The sequence below is a fragment of the Charadrius vociferus genome, unplaced genomic scaffold, assembly GCF_000708025.1.
Source record: "Charadrius vociferus isolate BGI_N301 unplaced genomic scaffold, ASM70802v2 scaffold556, whole genome shotgun sequence".
NCBI lineage: Eukaryota > Metazoa > Chordata > Aves > Charadriiformes > Charadriidae > Charadrius > Charadrius vociferus.
Window position 1 is genome coordinate 238,576 of NW_009648647.1, and position 12,511 is coordinate 251,086.

Genomic DNA, 12,511 nt, shown 5'->3' on the forward strand with positions numbered 1-12,511 from the left:
AAAGTACCATTTGACTGTAAAATAATCTAGTACTTGCATAAACTAAACCTTGTTGACTACCTTTTTAGCAAAAGCAGCTATCCATGAAGTAGATGCTTTCTTGAAAAGCCTTTGAAACCTTGGGAAAACCCAGAACTCCTGCCTGGAACTGTTGTTCTTGACACTCTGTTTTGTTCAGTCCTTCCTTTCTTTTTTCTTTCCTGCCTGCTTTCTAGCCAGCATGGGCACTGAGAAGCAAGGGCTGCTGCTTTGTGGTTGCAGAGGCACGGCACCGGCAAGGCTGGCATCCAGCATGTGCCCTTTTGCCCAGGGAAACAGGCGAGGAAAGTCTGGAGAACTAGCCGGGAGGCAGCGGAGACAGCCTGTTTTTTCTGTCTGAGCCAGTTGTTTGTGCTGCTGCCGGCTCTGCCCGCTGTTCTTCCTGGGGAAGGGGCAAAAGTGCCTCTTTATTTGCTTACGGTGTTACTTCAGGGCCCTGCTGTCACCTGCATGCAGAGTCATTTGCAAACAGGCTGTATCGCTGGGGAGCAGAAATGTGTTTTTTTTAAACCCTAAGCAGATTTATAGTCTGATTTCCTGTCAGATCTTTGCATTTTCCTTCTCCGCCCCTCCCAGCCTCTGACACACTTTTTCTTACTTTCTGTGTCGCTCTTTGCTCATTCTGACACCAGTGCACTTGCTTCCTTCATTTCTGATTCTCCCTCAGCTTTGGGCACTTTAGGGGCCAGCGGGCATTTTGATCCTTGTGTTTCCTTTACTTTTCAACAGCTGCCGAGCACAAATAACCTTTCCAAGCCTCCTGGAGAGACACTGATGATTGCATGGAGGAGACGTAGGGAGTTTCAGCTTGCAGCAGCCGCAGCGAGACAGCCCGGTCACTCATGAGCACCCAAGGTAAGGAAAGCAGCTGTCAGATCAGCTCCACCTCACTGCTGGCTAGGACAGCGCTCCACTCTCATCACTACAAGTTCCACTTTCACCTTTCACCTTTTTTGTGTTCATTTTCAAGAGTAGATTTCTTTGAAAATTATTGCGTTCGCGCCTTCCTTGCCCTCCACAGGTCTCGTTGTACTTTGCGCGCACCGATAGTTGGAGCCCAGGGTTCAGCGAGGTGAGCGGGCTGCAGCGGGAGGTGCAAACGGGTTCTTAAAGAAAGCATGCACTGGGAAGGAGAGTTGAAATGGAGGTCTAGAGACAGGAGATGAAAGGACTGAACATCAGCACTGGTCTCCAGGGAATTTCTGGTTCTCCCCATGGTGTCTTGTGCCCTTGCTTTTTCTGTAAATGTCTTCACTGGGGATTTATGCTTTCTGTTAACTAGTAAAATCTTTCTTCTTTGTTTTCTTTTTTTTTTTTTCTCTTTTAATTTGTTCTTCTCACTTCCTTTATCCTTTTTCTCAACCCTAATGTATCTCTTACTATCTTTTTCACCATCTTTTTATGCCTGTTTTTCATCAAGCGTATTTTCTGTGACAAATGTTCCCCTTGTTCATTCCTTTCCTTTCCCTCCACCTTCTCTTTCTTGCCTGTGCAAGACTGTACATCCTCCCCCATGTTCTTAATCTTTCTCTCCTTCCCCTCTGTCAGTTCCCTCTCTGCCTTGTGTTCCCCTTTCCCATCGCTCCTCTAGCTTCTCGCACGCACTCCTGCTTCCTGCTCCCCCCGCTTTCTGTGTACACAGCATACACTGCTGCCCTGCGAGGTTCAGTTTGCACACACAGTGGTGTTGCCTCTCCACTGGGCTGCCCTTGCACACACATACTGTTTCCACATCTGCCCCTTTCATGTACCTATGCCGGATTTGGGGATGCATCCCCAAGTACAAGACTTCTACAGTTGCACAGCTTCCTTCCAATTCTTAGACTCATATTTAGTCATTCACAACAAATAACCGCTGTCATCCTGTCTCTCTGTTTCTTTCTGTCTCACAAACAGAATTTTCTAACACCTATAACACACCATAGCTTCCTCTCCACTCACAAATACAGCCTCCTCTGACTTTGTATATTCTATTCCTTCTCTCTCTGTCATCCCACTCCTTCCTAAGTCCTTACCACAACTCTCCACCAGGTTTCTCTGTCTGTTGTTATCTTGATGTTGCATTCATATCGGGAGGAACTACTGATGCAGATGGTCTTACTCTGCTGTCTGAGCATCCCCACTGAGTACCCGTAGGGAAACTGGAGGAAGTATTACAGTCTCTCAGCTCCTTTTTCCTTTGCAGAATGTGCAGGCTGCAGCAGAGTAAGAGCGTAGTGATGGGACTGAAGGTAGATGAAAAAATGGGAGTGCACATTCCAAAATGTCTTTAGAAAACTGTAAAAATAGTTCTAGTTCATCGTGAGCCTTTTGTCGTGGTTTAACCCCAGTCAGCAGCTAGGACCATGCAACCACTCGCACAGTTCTCTCCCTTCCCCCAGAAGGCAGGGAGAAGAGGCTGAAAAGGAGGGAGAAGGGAAAGAAAAAACCTCCTGGGCTGAGATAAAGGCAGTTTAATAGAACAATAACAGAAAAGGATAATAATAAGAATAATAATAATAATAACAACAACAACAACGACGATGACACAAGTCACTCTCACCACCCAGTTAATTGGTTCTTTCCCGAGCAGTGATCATGGATTCCAGCCCCTGCCCCAGCCAACCCCCATTTATATACTGAACATGACATCTGTGGTATGGAATGTTCCATTGGGCATTCCATTGTTCGGTCTGTGCTGCTTCTCAGCTTCTATGGAAAGCTGAAAAGAGTCCTTGGAAAGTATAACCAACAGTTAGCAACAACTAAAACAATATGCATTATTGACATTCCTTTCACAGCAATCACTAGAAAAGAAAAATAACTCTTTCCTGGCTGAAACCAGGACACCTTTTCACTAAACTTAATAAAGTTTTAAACTTCCTGCCCCACAACAAAATTTCTGGTCTGAGACTATTGTAGTTTTTGTCCTGTTGATTCCCATGGGATTCCAGATCTCAGAGGCAGAGGTTCTCAACTCCAATGCTGTAGCGGGAGTAACTTTGCTCCTAGCATCTGGAAACAGCTCATTTATTTTATATCAGATACATTGGTGAGTCACCAAGATCAGGCATGGGTAAAAACTGCATCCAAGGACAAAATCTGGTATTATTCCTTGCTTAAGTTTGTAAGCTTTGAACCAGATATGACAAATAAGTACATTTCTTTGATGAAGCCTTTTAGCCTCACCTTCTTAAGCAGGACTACTGAGACTGAAGATTTATTTCTAGGAATGTTCTGATGCAGGCTTTTGGGGACTGAATAAGGATCACTTATTAAGCTCAGCTGAATTAATAAGAGAATTATTATGTGGGAGAATTCTCTTAGCGATCTGTCCTGCTCTCTCAAATTGTCCATCTCCTTATGAGTGAAAGGAGCTTAAATTTTATGTTTGCAATTATAATATATCCTTTCTGATTCAGAGCTAGCAAACTGTGGCATTTGAGCTGTGAGCATTCTCTTCTGAATACAGAAGCAGGTACATTAAAATATCTTTGTCTTTTGGATCTTGCAAAAAGCCCGCAAGCCTAGAACAATAAACCAAGACATGTTCGTTTTATACATACAGGTCTAATATGACTCTTTCTTACTCTGTTACAACTCATCTTGTGATGTGAAAAGTACTTGTGTTCCTTTTAGTCATTCTGCAAAACTTGTATGGTGATTTTGTGCTTTGTTTTTTCAGTATTCTGTGCCCCCATTACTGGTTCTTTTTGTAAGGCCTTGATATCTCCCAGAAATAAATTGGCTGCGACAACATCTCTTCTCTCTCTCTCTCCCTCTCCCTCCTTTTTCTTTTTCATCATGATAGTTTGCTGTATGTTGAGTTAAAAATGGGCATTGTCGAAGTTGGGCTGTGACAGTTGCGAGGGGACCTGGAGCCAGAAAACCTTTTGTGTGCGTGTCTGTCTAGTTTCTTGAGTCATGTGTCTGGCAGAGGAGAAATTTCAGCTGGAAAGAGCCTGGAAACTTTCCATCCTACCCAGCAAATTGCTAGATTGAGAGGGCTAACCCCAGAACAGAAATTCAGAACCACGTTTGACTACTCCCTGTTCTTAACTATATGCAAATAGTTACTCCCAATTAGACGTAACTCTGAATTAAGAGAAAAATAAACTTTCAACATGGGTGCAAAGAGAAGCATCTGACTGCATGTGTCTGTTCAAGTTAAAAGCAATTTGAACTTCCTCTAGAAGGATGTATCCCAAGTAACTGGGATATGCTGAAGAAATCTAAATGCGATATACTAAATGACCTCGGTTTATGTACGGTTGCTTGGTGAAATTTTTAATCAGATATATAGAATGATTGCTCACAAAGGCTGAAAGTTATAGAGATCCTTATTTCTCCCAATATTATGCCTATATTATTGAGAGAGAACAAGCTACCCCCTTATTAGCAGATGTCTCAACTCCCTCTTTGATATTGAAATGCACGTTTCGTGAAATAGGGATGTTTCGCTTAGATGTGGTCATTAAGGTTGTGTAACTGATGGTGGAACTTGACCTATGGCAGCTTTCGTTGTAAGTAGCCTCCATCACAATCTAAACTTAAAAGAACAAGGAACACGGGACCAGGTCTTGTGACTTTCAAACTGGAGGGTAAAACCATAACCTCACCGAGTTTAGTCAAGTTTTGCCACTGATAACGAGAAATTATTTTTGTCTTGGCTGTTTTGTCACTGCTGTCTGTAGGATTTGCATTCTCAGAACACTGTCCGCTTTGCTGAGAATGCAGTATCTGCAGTGAATCTGCAATTCCTTTTTCAGAGCAAATGATGGGGTTTTCTCAGGTGTACACGTAATAAGATTCTCCATCTCCTCCCTTCCCCCAAACTCTCTTTTAAGTGCTGCCTTCACCCTCTAGTCTGGGTCAGTTATTTAATGGCAATGAACATTTTGGGGAAGGTAACCTTTCTGCTTGTGATTTGTTCAAGGACTCTGGAATTATAATGGTTGCTGTCAAATGTATATAATTGGTCTCTGTGGCACACATCCAACGAGTGATAAAAGCTTCTTTCTCTCTACTTATTTAGTCAGTATTCTCTCCCTAATATTACCCTCTCACTTTTGCTCCTTTCAGCCAAAAGGAGAATACGGTGCCAGTCTGTTTAAAGTACAATTTGACAAAACAGCAGATCTGCCGTGTACCCCGTCATGGTGTGTCCCAGCTGTGGGCAGTGGATTACTCCATGGCTGGAGGTTTTCACACTGACTTTAGTTAAAAATAAAGGTCTTTTCTGAACTTTGATTTTGAACACCTCTTTTCCTTCATAATCTTCTGCCAAATATTTGGCCTCTAGGAACGGTGTTAGTTCGTGAGTACCATGAATTCACCTGCTTAATGATCTACAGGGGGTGCATTTAACATTTTACCAGCGGGTAAGGCTTTTGTACTTTTTTATACAAAAGGCAAACACTCAGGGGGGGTTTTCCACAGCTCATGAAAGTACGTTACTAATGGCACCAAAGGTTGGCAACGTGTTGTGTATTGTCTGCTATCACTGCTGAACATGTAGCAAAGAGAATATTCTTGTTATGTTAGTCCTACAAAACCTATTCTGTCTTCAGTGCTGGATGGGGCATTACTTTCTAATGCTGTCTACTTCAGTGAATCTGTTTAGCAACTCAAGAGGAAAGATAAATTTGTCAAATCTCACTGGAAATCTATCAGAAATGTCAAATGAAATGCTATAATGTTCTGCTTTTGTCAAAAGGATAAATGTATATACAGCTGTGTATGTGATACTATTTGGAGTAATTGTTGCCTCAGTGAATTTGTCTGTGTGAAGTAACGTTGCGTAGTATTAACGGATATGTTTGTTCTGGTCCCTGAGGCTACTTTGGCCTTACACAAAGATACTTGTTATTTGCCCAAGTCTGATAGTCTGCCCTGGTTTTTGTAGTTGAGGGGAGGAATACAGCTTCCTTGTAACCAGGGAAAGGATTCCCACTGGCCTCCTGAGCCCCAGTTGTTTGCTGGCAAATTTTCCTCAGGTTGTAGTTGAGGCGCTGAAGTGTAAATTTAACATAGGGCTTCTGTTTAAAATGGGATAAGGATTTTTTTTTTTTCCGTTTGAATGCAGAAAAAGCTGTATGCTCGCAGTACATATATGGTTATCATTAGCAGTTAATGGATTGTTTCCACTTCATTTTTTACAGCTCTATATGTGTACAAACATTTCTAATCTAGCTGTGCCCATACTTGAAATCAGTATGAGTATGCTTAATAGGTTGTTACACGTTTAATATTTCTATATTAGTATATATTTATATAATCATATTATATATTTATATATATAAATATATATATATATATTTAAGCACAAAAGAAAGTTCCTCCAGGGTTTGAAACACCAATAAAGAAATCTTTCAAATGTTTCCCTCTCTGAATTCTGAATCCTGAGCAAACTGGGAAAACACCCACAGGTTGCTTCATCTCTTTTTCTAAAGATTACACCCAATACACTTCATTTCTGAACTACAGTGCAACTGGTGGCTGAATCTTTTCTCCTTGGTCAACTGAAAGTTTATCACATTTATAAGATAATTTGAAAGCTTTTGGCTTTTAACATCCCAATTAAAATACTAGTGACACTTACCATTCACTGACCAAACTGGTCTGTTGCATGAAGCGTGTGTTTAAAAGAACGTTTCCTCCCTGGTTGCAATCTTGCATGGATCTTCTCCAACGTGTGCTGGTGCATCCCACTCTTTTACAAAAACAAGTCACAGTGTCTATGCAGCAGGTGCTGCCTGCATCTCTGTTTCTTGGCTTTTTCTGAATCATAGAATCATTTAAGTTGGAAAAGATCTTTAAGATCATTGAGTCCAACCGTTACCCTGGCACTACCAAGTCCACCACTAAACCATGTCCCTGAGTGCCACGTAAAGGTAGTTGTAGTTCCACGTGTTTTTCATAGTATATAATGACATAGTTAGTGAGATCATCAAACTCATTTTACTAATGACTCGCACTGACTGAAAATATGAAATTCCATAAGCTTTTCCCACCTTCTTTACTCTTGCCGAGCTGATTTTCTCTTGGTGAAAAAAAAACAAGCTTAAGATAAGACTCTTCTCTGCTACTACACTGCCAGTCTTCCTTCACAGCTCCTGCCAAAGCAAGTCAGAATAAGCCTCAATATTTAATTGTTTAAGAAGATTTTGGGTGTGTTTCATCCTTCCAGTAACATATTCCCATATTTCCAGTTACCTATTTTTCGGGAAGACCCAAGACTAGCATGTTTTATTGTAGAAGGTTTAATTTCCTTCTGTCTTTTATTCTCTTTTTTTGCAATTTATGCCAGGAAAGATATCAATGTGGTACAAAGCAAAAAAATATTTAAACTTGTCTGTTAGGACAGAAGCAAGTGTGTTTTTCTTCTGCTTTAGTTGTTAGAAAAAATGAAGGGGTATTACATTTCCTGTAAGCCTGGAAACACTGAATCATTTTTTTTAAAAAAAATCTACAAGTCTGTGGTCTGAAGGAAAAATGAGACTTGGGCATTTTCCTATGGAGTGTTACACTACAGGATGATGTTTTTGTGACCTGCCCACATCCGTCGTGAGAGCAGTATCCAGGCAGTTTTGCTGGACTAAATGCTATCGACAGCAACACCGTCACTGACTCACTGAACAACTGGGGCTGCACACCTGGGAGGGCGGTCTCTGCCTCCAGAGTTCCTTTAGAAGCCGTGTGAGAACAGAGGATCAGGAAGGACTGAACTTGCTCACCTGCAAAGAACAACTAGAAGGTCAAAGGTCTAAAAGAAGTGGTCAGAATGGGAATGCCACTTTGAAGCTGTGAATTTAATGACAAACTCCTAATACGTTGTAGCGCTTTCTGCAATGCAGAAAAATGCAAACTCCTTGCAATTGCATCATTATAGCGTGATAATAATGCATAAATCCAAAGCTATTTGAGCAGGACAATATTAGAAATATTGGATGCAAACCTATGAAATAGCTAATGCCATCAGCACAGCATCAGTGCATCAGCACTAAGCACAGTCTCTGCACAAAGGAACTGGGAACAGCAAAGATAATTTGAACATTCAACTACTGTGAAGAAAGAACATGCGAAAAGGCATAGGGTGGTTTGTTACTGTTATTTTGGTCCTCACAGGACATCCCAAATCTTCTGTACCTTCAGTCTGACCTGTTTGTTTGACTCGCCTCACTTGTCTTGTTTAATATCCCCTTTCCTCTTCCTCTCTGATTCTGATTATCATCCCATATACAGTAGTTTTGTCAGGTGGGTGAAGATCGCTAACAGACTTCTCTCTATACAGCATGCTCTAGAGCCAAGGGTATCTGTCACCTCCAGTTTGTGACTGATGCTCAGGGAAATGAAGCAGTGCATCAAACACAGCAAAGGAAAAAATCAAAAATCAGAGGGAAGGCAGAGACAGGCCGTGTTGCTTTAGCAAGGTTGCTAGACCTTGCTGCCAAAGTCATATTTTCATCTGGGATGTTCTTCCACTTCTTTTTTTCTGGTGGAGAATGCGTAACACATACAGCTCGCTGTGGTAGGATGGGTTGTTGTGGTGAGTTTCAGACAGCGTGGTCCAGTACTGATCCTGGTCCTGTGTGTAGAGCCACTGTAAAGAGTCAGGTCGGAGCATCAGACTCGGTGGGCTGTGCAGTGCCGCTCCTGGCATTCCGCAGTACGTGTCTGGAAGTGGGCTACTTCCCACCGTCTTCCTCCCCTCATGTGGAAGCAGTGAACTCCATAGTCTCGGACCAGAAAGTCATTCTGCCATGAATTTGGCCTTACACAAGACCAAGAGGAGACGTGCAGCTGTCTGCTGCCCAAACCAGCAGTCCTTGTTTCCTCAAGAGAAAAATGTGGCGAATTGAGTGAACACCTTCTGATGGTTGGATGTGGGTAATGAGCCACCAGCTGGACTGTTCTGTCCTGAAGAGGAACAGCAAAATATTTTGGCTAAGTGCTAAAAGTTTGCGTATAGCAATTCAAAAGGAGAATATGGTTATCGCTTTAAACTTGCTTTATCCTTTAAAAATACGCGTTACCAGAATTACCCATTTCAGATCGTCAAACTGTGGAGGGAGAAAGTTTAATTCCGTTTTTTCCTTGCTAGAGTGGCATCGTAAATATTAGAAAGAAACATAAAGAGTTATTCCAGAAATTTGGACTGGGGTAAGTCTGATTTACAGAGACTGCCATCCCCACTCCACTGGAGATACCGGGGACTGTGCGTATCCGTTGTTTGAAGCAGGTTGGTAGCCCTCACCCAGCTCACCTCAACTCCACCATTCACCTCAGCAACTGCTCAGAAAATGTGCAGTTTCCCAAGTCAGTCTTGACGATAACGTCTCTGGGTTGCGGCTGTTCGCTGTTCCAAGTGAGTGATAGTGTAACAGCGATGTAAAATTGTCCTGATGTGTATGAAGTTGGGCAAAATAAAAATTGGTAGTGACTTTTGGTATTTTTGGCTTTGCATTTTGAGTAAACGTTACCAGAGGAGAGCAAGAGACAGAATTCTATTTCTAACGGACATTCTTTGTTTCTTTTTACTTTTTGAGATCAGATTCCAACTGACTGCAATTAAAGCTTTGCCAAATTTTATTTTAAAACTTTGCTGAGTTTTATTTTTCTGATATGACTTCCATTTCCTAGTGATTAAAAAATTGTTGAATTTGTGGAACAGTACAAGGAAGCACTGGCTGAATGTTGCAGTATCTCTGCTTTTCGATCAGATTCATGGCAGCTGCCGACTCACTGAGTTATGTGGGACAGCGTTCCAAAAATGTCTGAATGGCTTCAGCCTCTGAGACTGTGGTTGTGCATCCCGCAGCGACCCTGCTGAAGACCTGCCTTCGACCACTTGTTGCTGCTTTTGCACCTTTTGTGCCCTATGGACACAAGCATTTGCAGGGTCGTGTGGTGAGCCGGATGAAGAAACTGATCCAGCTGAAACTTAACCATGCAAGAAAGTATTTTTTTACCGCTGGACCACCTCCCCTCCTTGAGAAGCAGGAATAAAAACAGGAATGAGCAGCCAGGATTAGGCTGAGGACTCTTCTTACAGTTTCTAAAAGTTGTTAAACTCAAAAAGTTGTCAGAATCTAATCCCTAATCTCATATCTGTTAATAAGAACATAGGCTCCTGGGTATTTTTATCACTTTTGAAAACAGGATATAGGTAAATTGGTCTTTTTGCAATTTTTACCATTGTTTTTAATATAACATGAAGAATTTAAAGAACATGAATACTAGAAAGGTGAAATACCAGTCTTCCTTCTCACAGCTTCCTTACTTTCAAGCAGGCAGCAATACTAGGCCAGAAAAGGCTAATTCTAGGGGAGAGAAATGGTCAGGATGTCAAAATCAGGTATATGGTTCTCCTTCCACATTTTTCCTTTCTCAGAGCCAACATTTTTCCTGCTGTATGCAAGGAGGAGAGTGAAGACAGAATCTGGAAAATGAACTGTTCCTAAAGAGAATTCTTGCCGCTTTTCATCAGAATATAGGCTGTCGCTTCTACTGGGAGGCTTGCGGATGGAGGGAGATGCTCTAGGTAGAGCAGGACAGCTGATGATCAGAACCCGTAGATTGTGCCCTTGGTTTGGCAGTGTGGATACATGAGCGTCATTTACCCACTCCATCTGCTGATCCTTACAACTGGTATGAAAATACTGCTCTATTGGAGGCTGCCCTGAAAACTGAACAGTACTTTTAAAGCATTATGAGATCATCAAAAGAAAATGACTCTGACAATATCCAAGAAAGCTTCCCTGTCCCCAAGTTGCTCCTGCCTTACTACATAGAACATTGCTTGATGTATAACCTCTGCTTTCCGTTACTGATAATGAAGAAGAGCTGGTTTTGCCATGTTGCAAAGCAGTACACATTTGCAATGCTGCAACCACATGCTTGGATATTTACAGCTTTCAAATCACATCAGGGAGCGTACAAGAATTAAAACGTTGCCCACTTTTCAGTTTCAGTGGCCAGACTGGCCCAAACCATGACTCATAAGTAACCAGCACTAATAAAGCCCTTTTTACCCTAGAGAATGTTGTCATTGAGAGCAACCAAGGGGCATGCCCACACACAGAGTTTCTCCAAGAGCTTTTCTAGCAATCCAGGAATTATTAATAATTACTTGCTCTCAGGACAGGTCCTGTAAACACTTCCTCCCACACTAACTTGCTACGAACAATTTCAGGGTGACTATAAGGAGAAAGTACAGCTTTGTGGTTACTGTAGTTCATCAGCCCTTTCAGAGCTCTCCCACGGTACTTGCCCACTTCTCACCGAGTCCTCTCCTCCGTGATGTTCTGTATTTTGTGCTCCCTCACTGAGGCACCTCGTGGAGCAACAGGAGAAGAACGCCTGTCCCTGCCGTCCCCTCAGGTGCTGCTGTGCAGGGCAATGTATCAGGTAACCCTCTCATGCCGGCACGGGTGGACAAAGGCAGATCAAGAGCTCCTGTCCTCTCAAGAACTCCAGAGAGAAGACGGTAGAGGTAGCTCACAGTAGACAGAATTTCACCCAGTAATGCCGACATCAGTGCTGATGTCAGCCTAGGACGCGCATTCTAGGAATTCCGATAATGAAAAGGCTGGACGCATTTCCTATTTTAAAGAGGCTTTTAAAATTCTCCATATGCTTCCTTTAAAAAAATGACTTTAATCTTTCAGATGTTTGCGGTACCCTGGAGAATAATGAGAATTCTTTTCCCAGTTGATGAGTGTATTGCTTTTATAGGATTTGAAACACTGACCCGGGTAGCCTATGACAAAATAGGATTTCGAATTCAGATCCAGCTTGCTCTGTCTTGCTTCTGTTTCTAACCCAGAGTGAACCTTATCTGCTGTTATTTTGCATTTTGCACGATGCTATATCATGCTAGAGTAATTACTGCCAGAGCAGGTAGAAGGGCCTTGCCAACAGAGAAGGGAACCTGTGAACACAGTATACAAGTCTTAAAAGTTCTGAAAGCTGAGTGGAGGAAAGCAGGAGTTAAACTGGCTCCTGCGTAACTGTTGTTTTGTTTTACGCTTGAGTTCCATCCCTGTGCCTAATTCCTCGGTCTCGTCTTCCGTGGTGACTTCGTTAGCAATGAGATGCTAATTAAATTTCATATTTATGATTAGAAAATAAAATCATTGGACCTTTTTAAGATAGATTTTTATGAGTTTTGGCTCAGTTAGCTGAGTCAGCAGTATGGATTCTGCAAGGCTGAACTTACCGGCTGTGAAAAAAAAAAGATAAATAGAGCAAATAATGATGGAAGGAAAGTCTAATCTAAAACCTCATATAGTTTCTCCACTGTATTAATTTCTGAGCATAAGAAAAATAATTTTGTTTTTGTTCCTCACAGAAAGAAATATCGTTAGTCATGTAGAAAGAACTCTTCTCTTATTATGTCTCAGAGGCTTCAAAGCTTAAAATGTCATCTAATTCTTAAAATCTCAATTGTAGTTGGAGCCAATGTGCTGAAAAGAGATTGATGCGTCAGCAG

At 41.9% G+C, this 12,511-nt stretch overlaps 1 protein-coding gene across 1 annotated transcript in view; it reads left to right on the forward strand.

Moving 5' to 3' along the window:
• Positions 1-623: 623 nt before the first annotated feature.
• CARD11 (caspase recruitment domain family, member 11) overlaps positions 624-12,511 on the forward strand; it is a 46,682-nt gene continuing 34,794 nt past the window's right edge. Inside the window, exon 1 of the mRNA XM_009886424.1 lies at positions 624-894. Coding sequence (XP_009884726.1) covers positions 882-894 — 13 coding nt within the window. The 5' untranslated portion in view covers positions 624-881. The remainder of the gene's footprint in view (positions 895-12,511) is intronic.